At 41.0% G+C, this 17,776-nt stretch overlaps 2 protein-coding genes across 3 annotated transcripts; both read right to left on the reverse strand.

The window, feature by feature from the left end:
- Positions 1 to 7,283: 7,283 nt before the first annotated feature.
- Positions 7,284 to 8,999, reverse strand: LOC103708579 (protein SHORT-ROOT-like). Its single transcript, XM_008793578.5, has one exon. The coding sequence runs from the start codon at positions 8,748 to 8,750 to the stop codon at positions 7,521 to 7,523; it is 1,230 nt and encodes a 409-aa protein (XP_008791800.1). The 5' UTR covers positions 8,751 to 8,999; the 3' UTR covers positions 7,284 to 7,520.
- A 5,106-nt stretch (positions 9,000 to 14,105) lies between these two features.
- LOC103708580 (Tetratricopeptide repeat (TPR)-like superfamily protein) lies at positions 14,106 to 17,735 on the reverse strand. Of its 2 annotated transcripts, none has more exons than XM_039130845.3 (2): positions 17,490 to 17,735; positions 14,106 to 16,860 (listed from the first exon to the last, which is right to left on the reverse strand). In XM_039130845.3, exon 2 carries the CDS (start codon positions 16,800 to 16,802, stop codon positions 14,175 to 14,177), a length of 2,628 nt encoding a protein of 875 aa, XP_038986773.1. In that variant the 5' UTR covers positions 16,803 to 16,860; positions 17,490 to 17,735; the 3' UTR covers positions 14,106 to 14,174. The 2 variants fall into 2 exon arrangements, with proteins under 2 accessions (XP_038986773.1, XP_008791801.1); XM_008793579.6 differs by having other exon boundaries at positions 17,421 to 17,726.
- Between the last annotated feature and the right edge of the window lie 41 nt (positions 17,736 to 17,776).

Consider the following 17,776-nt stretch of genomic DNA (forward strand, 5'->3'; position numbering starts at 1 on the left):
TGTTCTATGTCCTCTTGGTTCTACAACAACTATTTATTTACCCTCCTTCGCATTGTTCTTTGCGATCTCGCCCCTTCCATCGCAAATCTATAATAGGCTCTTCCCATGATTGTCAACCCCTTCTTTCTCCTTCCTATGCCTTCATGCTTTCTACTTTTTCCACTCCCTTGCATCCATATTTTTCCTTGAGCTCCCTCTGCCCCCTCACACTGTGATCTCACCACCTTTACGAAGGGGAGTCTATGTGTTATTTAGTAAGAGCTGGGATCAATCTGATTACATAATGTGTTTAAGTCTATGTTTCTTAGTATCCAATTACAGTTGCTTAGATATTATGGGCAATGATCATGTCTTGAAGACTAATGAAGATTAACAATATTCTGTTTTCATTAATTTTTCTTCCTTCTCATGTATGATTGTCTGGTAGATTCCATGCTTAGATTTAGTCTTTCCTAAGTTGATTTGCCGCCATTATTGTGGACTAGATCAAATCTAGTTTTCCCTTCTCTAGATCTGATAAAAAAATCCATTCCTTCAATATTCAATCACTAAGATTGTTTTCTGTTAAGCTAGTCAGCGCAACAATCGGGGGGCTCAACTTGAAAAAATTGAGAAGAATTCACAAAAACATGATGCAAGGTTTGGTCGTCTCAATGGCATGATCTAGGATATTTTCATACATTGGAATACACGACCCAATAAGGAACTGAATTTATTATTCCTTCAAAAACAAAAATAACCAGACTTATTAAACTGGTGATGATAAATATTCAAAAGTTGAAGTTGATTGTATGGAGAGCTTGCAACTGAAAAATCACTGTACAAAGATCCAATGGTAAAAGGTCTAGTGATCAAGAACCTTATGGCCAAGAATACATAAGGCATCATGATAATAAAAGATCAGAGAAATGATGATCTTTAATTGATGATTGAGACATTGCATATGTTTCAAGATATATTTGGTATTAAATCAAATGGTTGGTGATTGAATAATGAATGGTGCTGCATCAGCCATGCAATCAGGGGTGTAACTGTGGGTGGGGGCCTAGAATGGGGTGGAGGTCATGTTATATTACCATAACATCTCAGGCGCAACCTTTCCCCCTCCTCCAACTTGATATGGCCCTTCTAACTTTCTTATTAATGTTTAATGAAGGAAAGCCATTGCATCTCTGGTCTCACTTTCCTATTACCATTTTCTGGTCTACAGATCCACTGTAATTATGGCACCATATGATGCCAACAACCCAACGAAATCCTTGTTTAACTTAAACAGCCCATGAAAAGATTTGATGATGTTTTCAATAGAATTTTGAAATAACAGGCCTTTTTGTGTTATGGTTTGAAAGCTTTTCCTTATCCAAAATTTAAATCTCAAATGGTTAAATCGCCATCTCCATGTCTCATCATCCATTCAATGATACTATTGAATTCTCAAGTGAGACAATTGCAAAAAAAAATTCAGAGCCAGAAAAAGAGTCCGATCACAAATCTCATGACCAGCTTGTGGTCAGCCCTGGGGCTGTTTTGTAGCATCTCCTAGTCATATAGGCCATGAGCTGGGCATGACCATAGAGTTCATCCAAAAAGACCCGCCAAAAGTTATTATGACATTGATGGAGTACCCAAAACTTCTCCGCAACACCCATGTCTCCGACTAAACACATGCTCATGTGGGTCCTTGGTCAAGATGAAACACTATAGAGTTTATTCTTATTCGCAAGATATAGTTTCTACCATCTTTTTCTTGGATGCTTAATGTTGTGGTTCAAATTTGGCCCGAGGGTGACCACGTCGGAGGAGTCGAGGGAGCTGCCGGAGTGTTGAGGAAGAGGATGAGAGCCACCTCCCGCGCGGCGGTGTTCCTGCACAAAGCCTCACCGGTACTTCCGGTGAGGGCTCTCCGACGATTAAGTTAGAGTAAAGCTTAGTTGGTCCAGCCAAAAATCCTTTAGGCATTACCTGATGGGGTTATTTATAGTCCCTGTAGAGATGCCCAGGTGGCGGTGGTATGGCCCGCTCTTATCATAAGAGGGGATGGCTTTAAGCTAGATGGCGCGCGGCTAGAGCTTGCTGGTGGCGCGCGGTACAGTTTGTTCTGGAGAACGGTAAGACATTAACAGTCATAGAAGGGTATGGTTGGGGTAGCATGGCGCTGTCCTTAACTGTCTTGGGCCAGCAAGCAAAGCATGACGTGGTGGTGTCGCAATGTACGGCTACGTAGGAGGGCGTGGGCACGCACGTAGGTGCGGCCGTTGGCAAGGACGATCTCGTCAAGAGGTCACGTCATGCATTTGGCGAGGTCGGCTGGATGGGTGCTGAGGCTAGCCTAGCGTCTCGGGTTTTGAGGTATGCTCGGTAGAGCGCCCTGAGCTCAAGGATCGGGGTAGATTATTGGATAAGACGCCCCGAACTCAGTTGGGGCGCATCGGCGAATAGGGAAGGCGCCCCGAGCTTGGTCGGGGCGGGTCGGCGAACGTGAATGGCGCCCCGAGCTTGGTCGGGGCGAGTCGGCGATCGTAGAAGGTGCCCCGAGCTTGGTCGGGGTGGCTTAGCGAGTATTCCTGAGGTCGAAGGAGCTTTCGGTGGAATTCGAGATCGAGCTGGTTCTGGGCCGGACCGAGGTTCCGTCTGGTCGGTGTTGGTGTCTATTGGGCTGAATTTGGGTGGCCCTTTTGTTGTATGCAGAACGATCCATTTCGCCCCCCATCACTTAATATCCAGAATTCTACTAAACTTTATTACTCTTCCTTTTTTTTTTTTTTTTGGCAGTCCCAGTCCTTCTGTGAATTCCCAAAAACTTTGGATGAACAATCTCTAACCCTGGTGATGAGGCGCAAGAAGCAAAGATGAAAAAAACTCAAGTGAACTCACTATGGTCAGGCAGAACATAAAGCAGTTTTAATTAATTGCAAGATATAGTTTCTACCATATATTAGATTCTTGGATGCTTAATATCCAGAATTCTACTAAACTTTACCAATCTTTTTTTTTCCGGTCCTAGTCCGTGGCGATTTAAGGAGCAAGAAGAAAGGATGAAGAAACTCGAAAACAAAATCAGTAAGGTCAGGCAGAACTCAAATCCTGCCTAGATATATCATGGCTGAAAGAATCCTTTGATAGACATGTCTCTTGGTATGATATAGATGCTTCATTTCCTTGTTTTACTCCAAATGATCAGTTGGTTCTTTGCAATTAAGAAAATTCCGGCCCTCTTCTTTGCTGTAAATTTATTGGCTCTGTATAGCTATTCACACAAGCATTTTTTATTGTAGTACTTTTTTTGATCGTCAGAATTTAAGTGTTGAACTGAAGGATGGCTTGCACCTGAAGCATCAAGCTCTCTTCATTGCATTTAATTAAGGAAAATATGCTCGAACCAGTGCATGAGTATGTTTAGTCTCACATCAGTCATTCGTTGGAAAAATATTGGGTATTTATACAGGACTAAGAACCTAAAAAATACCTTCTGGCTAGCCATTTTGGGTGAGGTCCTGTATTGTTATAAATAGTATTAGAGCGGATCCGGTCCATAGTCTATGTGGATTAGAAGATACTGCAGCACATATTCATTAAGGCTGATCACGGGCTAATCGTGGTGCTTGTGAATAAATTTGAATGGATTTGGATACTTAGCCGAATGAGAATGCCGGAGCTTAAACGAGGGGAGTGAGGACCTATGCGGGCTTGTGTTTAATCCCACATTGGTTATTTGTTAGAAAAATCTTGAGTACTTATACATAACTAAGAAATTCAAAAAATATCTTTTGGCTAGCCATTTTGAGTGAGATCTTGGGTTATTTCAAAATGTCATCAAGCCACTAGGTTGGTTAACATCATTGGTGTGTCAAAGGCAATTTTTGCAGCATCTTTGTTGCATTCTGTGACTAAAAAGGTGGATAAATGCTGTTTATGTTCTCAGGGTCTGCAATTGTACAACAGGCACATGTGGGCTAAAATTTTTATTATTTGGTTTGTACAATATTTGACTCCACAATGCCACTTGTGAGTTGCTTCCCAATTCTAGTGAGGAGTGGAATGTTTGTTCCACATTTAAAATGTCTCATTGTATAACTATCTGTAAATTAATGCACTTTACAGAAGAAAAAGAACAATGTCTGGATGGCTGCAGCAGCGAAGTCATATCGTATTGACCAATATGATTAGTTTTTAATGAAAGAAAGCATCAATGAATGTGCTAGGTTGTTTATATCTCTAAATCTCTATTCAAACCTTATATTTAGTATGCAATTGTCGCATGGCCTCCAAGCATGATTCATAAAGTTCAGTTGACTTTGCATGGTATTTTTGAACATGCATCTTCAACTCGTTCTACAAAGCAATCATGGAAAGAGAGAGAACTTGATTCAATACGGCTATGGAGGTGTTTAGTAGACTAAGACTTCCAAGTTTCAAAAATCTCAAGAATCAACCATCGAGTAGGGGTGGCAATCGGGTCGGGTCGGGTCCGATATGGGTCTGACCAAAATTCGTCAATTCGAACCTGACTTGTTTATTAAATAGGTCAAAATTTTATATCTGAATCTGACCTAACCTGACCCCATATGACCCATTTATTAAATAGTCAAGTTAGGTTAAACAGATTTTTAACGAATTAAATAGATTTAAATAGGTTAAACAAATTAAATAGGTTGGGTTAAATAGGTCAGAAATAGGTTAAGCAGGTTTAAATATGTTAAAAAGATTTTAAATAGGTTAAACAAGTTTTAAATAGGTTAAATGAGTCGGGTTAAAATGGGTCAAAAACTGGTTAACTGGGTCAAAGGTTAAACCTGAGCCTAACTCATTTAATAAACAAGTCTAGATATGTTGATCTGATCCGAACTCGTTTTTGTCAAATCCAAATCTAATTAAAAAGGATCGTTCGTATGTCAAGTTGATGGGTCGGATTATAAATTACCACCCCTACCATCAAGTCCTGCATGCATGAGTTGGGAAAATGAACATTGGAATTTTCATATATGATGCTCAGCAAGTTTAGAAGTATGGGTGGCAATGGGTTAAGCTGTATTTAGCTCAGATGGGCATCTCAATCGAATCTGACTAGTTTATTACATAAGTTAGATATCCAAAAATAAACCCAATCATTTTATTAAACAAATAACCTGATTTAATAAATACATTCAATCAGGTTGGGTTTGTGATAACAAGTTAAACATACGGTAGATTGGTTAAATGCGAACTCAAAGTTCTACAGGTTAAGTTGGTTTTAATATGCGAGGTTGGAGTTGTGTTGGGTAGACCTAATTATTAACCGGGTCAAAATATATTAGATAGGTGAGGACTTCAAACCTATGATCAATAAAATAAAAAGTTAAGTCAGGTTAACCTATCAGCGGCCTAGACTCGTTTATGCTAAATATTTAACCAGCTTATAACTTAGGCCAGTTGGAAGTCAGGTTAGTAGTTAGGTTATTAATCGCCACGACTACTTTAAATTGGAAATCATCTATATATGTATCCTTTGGCCATTCTTATTTAAATATTTAAAAATAAAATCTACATACTCCTACAAACCCTAGTTGGACCCATGGCTAGGATCTTTGGCCAAGTCAATCTCCGCATGAATTTAATAACCATAACCTAACCTTTACCTTACTCATGTATTGCCTGCAATCTAGAATCTAGATAATAGATTCCTTTCTTGTTCTTGTCAAATATATTATTTGTGTTAGTTTATTATTAAATTTTGCTTAAAATCTGATTTATATTTGAATGTTATCTAATTTATATTCATATTCATATAAGAAAAGAAATAGATATAACTAATATCCAACTTGCCTCCCTATTTATTCAAAACAGATAAGAATATGCTTAATATCCGAGTGATATATATCTTATCTAGGTATTAATTTTAGTATTTATTTAATATCCAGATCTATCTTAGTATAGGTATAGATATTGTACCATTCAATCTATATTCGAAAGTTTGAGTTGTATCGTTCGCATGAAAGAATGATTGACCTTTTTTTGCGATAACACCAGATTGCACCTCGCATAGATCTGAAAGGATCATAACTTTTTTTTTTTGCGCAATCCAACAGCTGTCCCCCCACTAACGGATGGCTTTCTACCTGCATCGAACACTTTTCAGCAGAGAGAGAGAGAGCCCAATGGGGGTTGCTACCCGGATGAGGTTATCCTCACCCCCCCTCTTCCCTTTTGTCAAAGCCAAAAAAAAAGGAAAAAAAAAAGAAAAAATTGGAATAATACTCTAAGTATGGGCTATTAATATCTCTAATAAGAGACATATGAGCCAACAAATATGAAACATGGATTTCAGACCATTTGGCACTGACCCTAAACAAGCAAAAATCTAGAATTATTTGGAGACTTGGATCTCGAATCGCTTGGCCCACTCCTCCTCCCCTGGATCTCGAATAGATTGGACCCATGAAAACAATTCCATACTCGAAAGATGCCGTCACTTGAGACTAGACAAGCCTTCTAGTTTGTTGCCTTCCTTTTTCCATGGTGGATGGGAGATGCATGCTTCCTTCAATGTGGACTGGTATCCTGATGGGTGCTAACCACAGTGAGCAGAAAGCAGCACTAGCTGGCACACAGAATGTGCCGTACCTTCACCAACCCACCATGGAAGGCTCTCAGCAAGCTTGGCCCCAGAGCCCGAGGTTAGTTGCATAGAAGAGCATGTACCCATGGCCTACTTTAATCCCATCATATCTAACCTCCAAGTAGTTGTTTTCCACTACAATGTGGGCCAACAGAAGCCCACCTCCATGTCAGGGGGAGCAAGAGCCATCCTTTTTGCTTGCCCAAAAAGTCGCCATGGGAATCGAGTGGACACTACTTGTTGCCCATTACCTAGTGTCAGCTTAGTGGGACTCATTATTCATATGGATTATTCAACTGGAACCATTCTTTTGTCCAGTAGCACATTGGCATGGTGCAGATAAAGAGAGTATGCACTCACCATAAATTCATGTAGATTAATAAAGGAGCTGAATTTTTGTGATCCTAGGGATCACATGAGCCTATGCACTGGGGATGAAGCTTTTAACATTTATGCCCATCATTCTCATCTAAGAGTTTAAGAGGCTTCCAAAACCTCTATGTCAAGATCCTTAGGCAAGGTTGGTTCATGAAGTCAAAGCCTCGCTAGATATGGAGCTAGCTAGATTCTTCATATCTCAGTTGCAATGTAGATAACATGACTGGCGAAGATCTATGAAGAGGGTGGACGTGCGTCAGCCTAATTAATCTTTCATTACCAAAAATAAAAACAGCAGCACTTTTTCGCATGCACACTAACCAATCTTGAATTGCAAAATTGGGAGAGGATCCCAAAAAGCTACAAGAGAAACCATCAATGCAGGCACAGAAACATGATATCCCACACTCGAGAACAAAAAAAGGAGGAGGATATAAACAATGAGGGTGCTGGGGAGGAAACAAAGAACTTGATAGCCATGGTTTTCAATTTTTGAGATGAGATTGGATCGATTGGTTTGGGAAATTAATGAGATGCTAACCTCATTCTAGGGTTTCCAAGCTGATGCCCACACCACTGGTTCATCCTTCCATGTCAGGTAGAGGCCTGAGTCGTCACCTTGTGCAGGCAAGAGCGACCACCCTGACCGATACCTCTTCAGCAACGCCCTAACGTCATCGACGACGTCGTCGCTGAAGTTCATGGGCGAGAAGGCTTGCATCAGCCTTGCAAACCACTGGCTCCCCTTCTCCCTCCTCTCGCAGTCTCCAACACCATCGCCATCGCAAGCGAGGACGCTAAGAATACTCCTCGAGCACTCCCTCTCCAACGATAACCTCTCATTGCTCGTGGGAGCAAAGCTTTCCTCCAGCATCTCGAAGAAAACGCCGTAAAACCTCAAGCACTCCTCGAAGCATCTGACGTACTCGCTCCCGGTGCTTGTGAAGTCGGCCTCCTCCTCCACCACGGTGACCACCCTCGGGCGGAGGCTGCAAAGCAGGCGCATGAAGTCGCCCCTCTCTTCCACGGCGACCCGTCGCAAGGCCCCGACGCAGTTCACGGCGACTGCTTCGTCTTCTCGCAGCCCCAGGTCCTCCTCCTTGAGCTCCCCTAGCTGCGACGCCACCCTCACCACATGGAACTCAAATGGAACACCCATCAACCTCGCAAACTTCTCCATCCTCTGCCCAATCTCCTTCATGACCGATCCTCCTCCCATGCCGACCGTCGCCACCACCGTCAGCCTCAAATGCGGCGTCTCGTCGCTTCGGGTTGCCAAGGCTTCCAGCAGAGTTGGCCACTGGGTGCAGTATGTGTTGCTGATGTCGATAATATGAAGCTTGGCCTCCCCTTCCAAGGCTTCCAAGATCGCACCATTGGATGCGACATGACCAAAGGTGGTCCAAGGACTCACCTCCTGGAACTTGAGGATCACCTTCCTCGCAGACTCGAAAGAGTGGCTTTTCTCTGCAACCGATACTAGAGTCTTGTAGCAGCGCTCCCCCGATTCCGTTGCTTTACAGAAGAGAGCTTGCAGGAAATAGGATGCCAGCTTCTGTTCGCAATCTCCATAGGGGGATGCGAGCTCGTTCAGCATCCACAGAAGGTGATGGATCTTGCTGGAGTCCTTCTCCGAGATGGCCTTTGCGCAATCTTGGAGGAGGTTTGCAGCCCATTTCTCGCTTGCACTGGGGTCATCGGGCTCCGATTGACGGCTTGTCGACATGTGGTGGTGGTGGTGTTGGTTTGGAATTTCGCTTGCTTTCTTGACGATCATGAGATTGTTTGTTGGAGGAGGTAAGTTAAGGAGACTTCTGAAGGTGGGGCGTCATGTCCATGTAAAAAGAGTTCATGCGTTCTGTAAGGACACAAGAAAAAGCGAGAGCCAAGGAGAAAGGGAGGACTCCAGTTCAAAACTAGTCTTTATGGAGCAAATCCTATTTTAAACAAATCTATGTCATGTTGGTAATCTAATGCTGTCCATTTGCTTATCAACAGCAATTTGTATAATAATATATCGACAATTGTTATTAAATACTACATCACCATCATCTTCATGACACAACAATTGTCGGTTTATGAATAAATATATTCAGCCGCTCGCAAAGACCTGGAATAGTCCATCTATTATTCCCTTGGAATTTATAGTTATGAATAGCTTGCTCCATGCTATTTGTTTATACGGATTGGTACAGTACAGAGCTTGTTTCTGAAAAAAAAAATTAGGTGAAGGAATTAAGTATTCCACAATCTATATTTTTACAATCAATAGAAAGAAAACACCACAAATACTGTTGTGCTTTCACACTTTGCCCAAGAAAGAATTGTATGGCCTGAAATATAAACAAAAGAAGCAATCTATCTTATGTGCACAGAATATAACTTAACTAAAAGGTTCGATGCTCATTTGAATTTTCTTAGCTGAACTTATAAATGCAAAGAAGCTGTTTAGGTATTGATACAGTAAGAAAATCATTCACTGTTTAGTGCAAAAAAAAAAACACTCATTTAGTTGTGTAAGTGAATTACAGCCCTCACTAATTGGAAGTGGGTGACAAGCTTATAGGCAGTCGTCAAACAAAGTCAAATTTGTGACATCACATCATCACAGATAGAGATATGGAGGAACATATATACAATGATCCTATTTTCTATATGATTTGGCTACTCATCACTATCACGTTTAAGGAACCAACTAATGCATCTTTATGAGCTCCTAAACCCCAGGAAAAGATGTGATCAGTATCATTCTACAGTTAAAGTTGAAGGTAGTTTAATTATTAAGAACATTACATAGATATATATGATTGCTCATCTTTACTCAAACAAAATATCTAGCTCTTGAGCCACCGTAAATTCTTCTATAATAATAATAATAATAATAATCTAAACTTGCAATTTTCCATGTAAACCCAACCCTGAACAGATGAGAGAGACCAGGTCCTCCATACATTCTTATTATCAATTTGTTGATATCTACTCATTTGTCTCTTTTTTAAAACTTGGAATTTAAAAGACTAAGAGAACCAAACTCCTGGGTATCTTAGCTCTAATTATTCCTTGTTGATGATCATAGAAACGGACAAGACATAACTTCTTTTCCTTCTTCCAATCATTGGAAAATTGTCATCCCAAAGCCCCACCTTGCATTGAAAAAATAGTTGCGTGCCATATTGAGATTCCATCTCTATGGTCTATAGAATTGCAAAACATTTTTACAAGTGCTTCCAAACCTATGGAGAACCAGAGTGTGACCACCAAGCTCTCCCTACGCGGCAGAACCCATGCAACAACTCCCAACAAAAGGTGGGAAAGATTTTAAAACTTCTTTTGGTGATGTCACTTGCTTCCACTTGCACAATACTATAGAAGGATATAGTGGAATAAGATGGCAAAAACTTGGGTGCATACTAAGTGCTCTTGGGTATTGAGTTTGACATCCTTGTCTATGCTGTGGTTTTAAAAGCTCTTCAGTGTCAAAACTTAGAATACATGCTGAAGGATTAATCTTGTTTTTTACTCTACGAAACCTCTTCATCAAATTGATTAACCTTAGATGTATTAACAGGTGCTACTCTAAAATCTTTTCTATGCGTGTATAAGTCCGGACAAATACAATCACTAGTTTTAGAATTACAGGGCATTTCAGCAGTGCACGGCCAGTACTATCAAAAGATCACAGTGGGGGTTTCACACTAAGGTGATTACTTCCACCCTAGCTTTTTTTATGAGCAATATCCTGACTCCTTTTGGGACTGTAAGCCTGAAAAGGAGCATCATGAATGCACTCCGGATTGGCCATGCCACGACACACACATGCTTCCGCACATGCATGAGGCCACTTGTATCAGACCAAACCAATATATTAGTACATGAAGGATTTTAACAAGAAACTTGCTGGTAAAAAGAGTGGAAAGGCTTGAGCATGAAACTTTTTTCAATATATATACATATATATATATATATATATATATATATATATATTATTACTATTATTATTGTTTTTATTATTTAAGGATCAGGAGAAGCTAATTTCCATCTGCTACACGTACTCACCCCACCTAGGCAAAAACCTTGGCCCCCAAATAGATCGAGTCGAAGCTCACAAAACTGGTACCGTTAATCGGGAGTTGAAGCAAGGGCTGATACTATCATTTCTCCTAATGGGCAAGAGGTGCTACCACCAGAGCAAAAGCCGCTCGGTGGTGATCATGGAATGATGTACAACATGAAGGTTTGCATATGGCCTGGTCGAGATACCAACTTGACTACTTATTTGTTCTGGTCCTAATCTTTTTTTCTTTTTTTGTGGTCCTAATCTTTTAAAAGATTCTGTTCGAAAAAACGAACCTAGTGACATGCCTGAAAGAAGGTTGAAGTCTAAACCTTTGGATGAAACTAACTGATCAGCAATTCATGTCACTTGAGTTACCCTTCAATGTTTGCGGGCTCACGATTTATGTTCGAATCAAAGTTTGCATATGCCCTGGTCAAGAGACAAACTTGACTAGCTCCTTGCTGTTGTCCTAATGTTTTTAAACTGTTGTTCAGAAATAAAAATTAGTGATGGTCCTGATGTTTTAAAAATGCTGTTCAAAAAGTAAAAACTAGTGACATGCCGGGAAGAAGGTTTAAGTCTAAACCTGTCGGCGAAACTAACTGATCAGCAAATCATCTCACATGAGTTACCCTGCAATGTTTGGTAAGTGGAGTTACGGATAAGATATTTGCCGCCTTCACTGTTTGAGCATCAGAGACAGTGCATCATTTAAATTCAAGCATCAGTCTTCTTGGTCACTCCTTGTAGAAAAAGTATTAAGCTTTTCTTCATGCACTAGCAGCACTACACAATGTGGACCACATGCTCTGCATAGAAAACCTAAAGGATTTCAAATCCAACATATTGAAATCAAAGTTTACGTCTAGTTCAATATGAGTCTTGGTTGCTCCAGATTTGGTTTCTATGAGAGATCTAGGAATACATGCCAACTGAATTATTTCAAGAAATCATATACTTTGGCCTGTATCAGAGAGATCACAAAACATTTAGATATAAGAGGTCATTTCTATGGAAGGAAAATCTGCACCTGAAAACCAAGTCTTTGCTTTTCCTTACAGATAAGTAAACAGCCCTGTAAATTACATCGTTGAAAAATATCCAGGTTCAAACGCAGGTAGGAACATTAGTTCATTATCCTTACAGTTTTGACTCCATGAAAACACTAGTGGGAGATTAAACGAACAGCATCCCCCAGAGAATTACATAGGCACTAAAATCATGATGAGCAAGCTCTACAATTTATTTACTCAAGCCCATACCTTAAGCAACTATATCGAGGCTCTATGAGTTATTTAGTTGCAAGTCATAACTGACGTGACTGCAATAATCTCTGGTATGTCAGGGAGTAGCCATCTTCCTCATTGCACTGCTTTAAAATGTCTTGTTCTTGTTGAAAGTGGAGTGCTAGACCCATGGCTTCCAATACAAAGCAGCACCCAAAAGCAATCAAATGAAGAAATATTGCATTTTCTAAATATAAAACAAATGGGACTATTCACTGGAAAAGGACTGAATGGAAGTAGAATTAATAGTTCCTCCACAATGCACCATAACATCCTGAATAATGTTTTGGGACCTGAACCCATTACCAAAAAATTTCCATGGACCACTGGCATGCTATGTACTACCAGGGGATTGGTGCATGATAGTATTGAAGCACTGAAGGGTTGTGGTACAAAGCACCATTCCCCTTGTGCCATGTGGCATGGCCGGCAGTGCAGGGAAAATTTTTGACAATAGGTTTTAACCTTGTAGCAACTGTCTAACATATAAGATTTTAAAATTTGGGAACTTCCATAAAGAACTCCAAATGTTTGGAATGCAAAGAAACTAGAGATTTGATTTTACATGTTAGTTTCTAAACAACAAAAATTGCATGCATCCAATAACCCTCTATTCATGAAAATGATGGCAAAATTCAAATACTTGAGCTTCCTGCCTTTTATTTTCTTTCATTCTTGTTCTAAATTTCACAAAGAGATAACAGGAAAAGACCTGTCTCCTTGGTTTACAGTCTTCTGACTATCACCAAAATATTAAGCCAAAACCAAAATATAAATTTAGAAACACAGACCAAAAGCCTCATCCCATTTTTAAAGTTTTGGTGCCCATGTAGTGTAGGGAATCAAGGCCTCAGGCTTGGTAATTCTTTGCAAACAATGGGCTTAATTTCACCGTAATAGGATGAAAGAAATGATAACAAACATATGATCTAACTGATTTTAATCAGGAACAACATTCTCTGCTGTTTCACAAATCAGATGTAGGCATTTCATATATAGTAAGAAGACCAAGTTCACAAATTCTAAATTGCATTTACAAGGGAACATGCATATATATGTATGCTGTCATCCACGACAAAGAACCTGACTTAGTTGCGGTATTAGCAGGTACACATAATTTCAACTTGAAAGCAAGAAAAACTATACTGAAGCTTTTTTTCTGTAATTCACTACACCAGGTTGTTACCATCAGGACTCTTAGCAGTTTCACCCGTAAACTTGCATAAAAAGTTAAATTTTGCATGTCCAGTATTCCAGTCATTCCTAATATCAATTACCTGCCTTCACAGAATCTTTTACAGGTGGGTAAAGATATGGTTAACATAGTTCCATAAATAAAGCAATATACAATTCTGACATAAAAGAAAAAAATCACAATATACTGTTACCATAGTGCAACCTGCCTTCACTATCTTACTCTTAAATTTTTAGTTAACTGCACTCATGAAAGAAAAGCTATCCTGTTTACCATCTTGGAGTAGCATCATATTCTTTTCTAAAAACTAAGTTTCTTGCTGACACGCCAGCATACAGTACAAATGGCAGCCATTTTTCTTTAGACTCCTTATAAGCTTGTCATCCATAAGTAGGTAACAATAACAAAATCATGTAAAGAAAAATTTTAAGGATACATCCGAGCTAAAAGAACATAACTTGTATCAAAATTGGTGCTGCATTATTGCCTGAGATAGTCACATACATCCCATCACTGATGATAAATAAACATTGTTCTGTAGGTCACAAATTGTAAGCAGTATCAATTCATTCAAGAATCAGATATAAATCAATATTAGAAATAAATGGTGTACTGATATTCCATGTCAAAATTTACATTCAACAAAATCTTCTATGTGAGTTATCACCAATAGCCACCACAAGAGCAAGAACCCTTCTTAAAGTGATGGAAGCGGCTGGAATCCCTCACTATGATTTCATGCTCGACAATCATAGAGATGAATGTGAAGGCACTGTGGCAGTCGCCACAGACACGTATATTCTTCGTGATCCGAATGGGCGTCCCAGGAGAGGAGGTTAGGATGCCATAAGCAAGGGCAAGTTTTTCGCTGTGCTCTGAGAGAAGGTAACTTTTTTCCTCGTCATCAACATCATGTAAGGCAAAATGTGTTTGAGGTACATATCCGATGGCTCTGATGCGTTCCATCAAGGTCCCTATAACAGCATATATCTGCTGAGATTGCGGATGAGACCTATCCCCCACGAAAAATGTGGCAGTGCCCCTCTTCCCCTGAATCCAGCTGCAGCCTGGCCTCTTTTTGATCCCCGACTTCTTCATCAGGTGTCTGATCCTGGCCACATCTCCCCAACGCCCAGCATTTGCATAAATGTTGGAGAGTAATGTGTATGATCCATCATTTTCAGACTCCAACTCTAACAATCGTTCTGTAGCATATTCAGCAAGCTCCACATTTGCATGAATTCTGCATGCACCAAGCAAGGCCACCCAAACAACTGCAGTTGGTTTGATTGGCATGCTCTTAATTGTTTCCCAGGCTTCATTTAAACGGCCTGCACGGCCCAACAGATCAACAACACAAGCATAATGTTCTGCACCTGCAACTACCCCATGGTCCCTACCCATGTTGTGAAAGTACTTCAGCCCCTGATCAACCATGCCAGAATGACTGCAAGCATAGAGCACCACAAGAAAGGTAATCCCATCAGGCACAAACCCCACTTTTTGCATCTCCTCAAAGACACAGAGGGCATCATCACCATGGCCATGCATTCCGTATCCAGTCATTAAGGATGTCCAAGAAACAGCATTCTTTCGAGGCATCCTATTGAAGACCCTTTGGGCTGCATCTATGTCACCGCATTTTGAGTACATGTCAACAAGGCAGTTGGCTACAAACAGCATTGCTGGCTCATACCGATTGCGGATCACATATGCATGGATCTGTTTACCAAAACGCAGTGCACCCAAACGAGCACAAGCCATCAGAACACAAGATATGGTAAAAGCATTAGGTGCAACAGAGCTGGCTTTTAGTATCATCTGAGAGAAGAGTTCCAAGGAAACATTGGAATCTCCATGCTGTGCATAACCACCAATCATGACGGTCCAAGTCACAACGTTCCTCTCTCTCAGAGGTATGCTATCAAATATTGAGCGGGCTGTATTAAAACTCCTGCATTTTGAATACATATCTATTATTGCATTCTGCACCATGAGATCTTCACCTTCACCATCATCATCATTCCACGTCATAAGGCATTTTCTAAGAGCATATGCATGCGTTGCCATCCCCTGAGATAAAGCTCCCACAGAAGCACAGGCAGACAGGAGGGAGATAATGGTGACTGCATTAGGCTCTGATCCTGATAACTGCATTTGACGGAAGACTCCGAGGGCCTCATGGCCATGTCCCCTCTGAGCATATCCCGCAATCACAGCACTCCATGCAATAACATTCAATGGTATATTCTCTTCACGCATCTTTTCGAAAAGCTCAAGGGCATTGCCAAAGTTGCCATTTTGTGAATACCCGGTGACCATCACGTTCCAAGACACCACATCTTTGACCTCCATCCCATTAAAAACCCTACAGGCATCCTCCATCATCCCACACTTTGCATACGCATCAATGATGGTGTTGCCCACGAAGATATCCCAGAAGAGACCATTTCTTAAGGCATAACCATGAATTTCTTTGGCCTGGGGCAATGCCCTGAGAGAGGCACAAGCAGGAAGGATGTTGACAAGGCTTATGATGTCCGACCTCTGCTGGATAGCCTTGTTGTTGCCTTTCTTTGCCATCTGGGCAAACAGCTCCAAGGCAAGCCGAGGGTTGCCACTCTTCACATGAGCTGCTACCATTGAATTCCATGAGATCACATCATCTATCCCCTTATAAATAATTTCATCAAACACACGGCCAGCTTCCTCTGGAGAACCACAGCTCGCGTACATGGTCACCAAGGCATTGCACACAAAAATATATGACTCAAAGCCATTTCTGCATACAACAGCATGCAGCACAGTTCCCCGTCGGTAGGAAGGTAGCTTGCCACATGCCTTGAGGACAAAAGGGAAGGTGTAATGGTTAGGCCTGGTTCCAACACGTTGCATGCAACGGCAAAGGAAGAGAGCATGGTCAAGGTGGCCTTCGTTGACACCTAGTCTGATAAGTGCATTCCACCAGAAGACAGGTGAGGGGGATAGACGCTCCAATACAGAGAGGGCATCTGCAGGGGAACTGGCATCAAGGTATGAGGCTACAATGCCAGTTCCTAATGCTGTTGCTGATGATGATGCAGCAGAGGAGGAAACAGGTGTGGAAAGAAGACCATGGGTGAGAATCTGTTGGTGGATTTGTCGGGCAGCTGCCAAAGACTTGCATTCCTTCAAGAAAGAAACAAATGAAGGCAATGCCAAGCCTGGAGAAGGGAGTGAAGGAGGGGTTGCAGTGGAGAAGAGCCGTGTTCTGCTCCTAGGCGTTGCCTTCAGCAGCAGGTTGAGGAGCATAACGACGAAAGCATCTCATTCTGCCACCATGACCACTCAAACAGCAGGCATTACCTCACTGCGCAATGACAAAGGAAGGTTACAAATTGATCAGGTAAACAACCACAAGGAGAAGGAAACCGCCACTCATGCTCCTATAACAGATAATTTTACTACTATAACAAGGATTTTGCTATGTACTGGAATCAATTAGACCACAAGGATAATCAAACCACCAAAATGAAACTAAAGCTGGCAGTTGGCACTTCTTTTTGCATGCCTTATATCGCATCTCCAATAGAGAAACAGGTTTTCTTATTATTATTTTTTTTAAAAAAAAACACTAGATAAGCAACAACAGAAACAGGAAAACACCAGCTTTACTTACAATACAAAATATGCCCAGTTATTAAATTGGAGCACCGAATGGATAATTATAAGTTATCACGGAGCTAAAACTTGAACATCAAGCATACCCTTATTAGTGATGAAAACGCCAATTTTGAGGATTGAAACACTCAAGAACATAGCATAGCATGATTGCCATTGCCGTTCTAATTCGAAAAGCGCCGATTTTTCAATCAGAAACCCAAAAAAGGGGGAAAAATCCGAGGTAAGCTTAATGCAAACAAATTTTACCTTTCGAAGAGAAATTTTCGAGGGGTAACAAGGATGAAGAATCTAGCGGTTGATTGGTAGCAGACATACCGCCGGATGGTTGTTGGATCTCTGTCGTATTCTGCTCGGTTCTACTGGTTGCTAAAACCCTAGCTCTAAAACCCCGGGCTCATCGTGTTCCCACGCGCTCGTCCAACGGATATATCCGTCATGGTTCGGGCTGGAGCGCCGGTCTGGGGTTCCGGCTCGTGTTCGGTCCGGTGAGGGCTGGATCGCCGATTTGGGACTGGACTTAACCTGATGATTTTTTTAATTATTTTTTTTGCTGCAGCGGACGGCTTGCACAACCTTTCATATGGATGTATTTAGAAAAGTCA

Source organism: Phoenix dactylifera, chromosome 13, assembly GCF_051530095.1.
Source record: "Phoenix dactylifera cultivar Ajwa chromosome 13, Ajwa_hap1_PhDact_Kaust_v1.1, whole genome shotgun sequence".
Taxonomy (NCBI): Eukaryota; Viridiplantae; Streptophyta; class Magnoliopsida; order Arecales; family Arecaceae; genus Phoenix; species Phoenix dactylifera.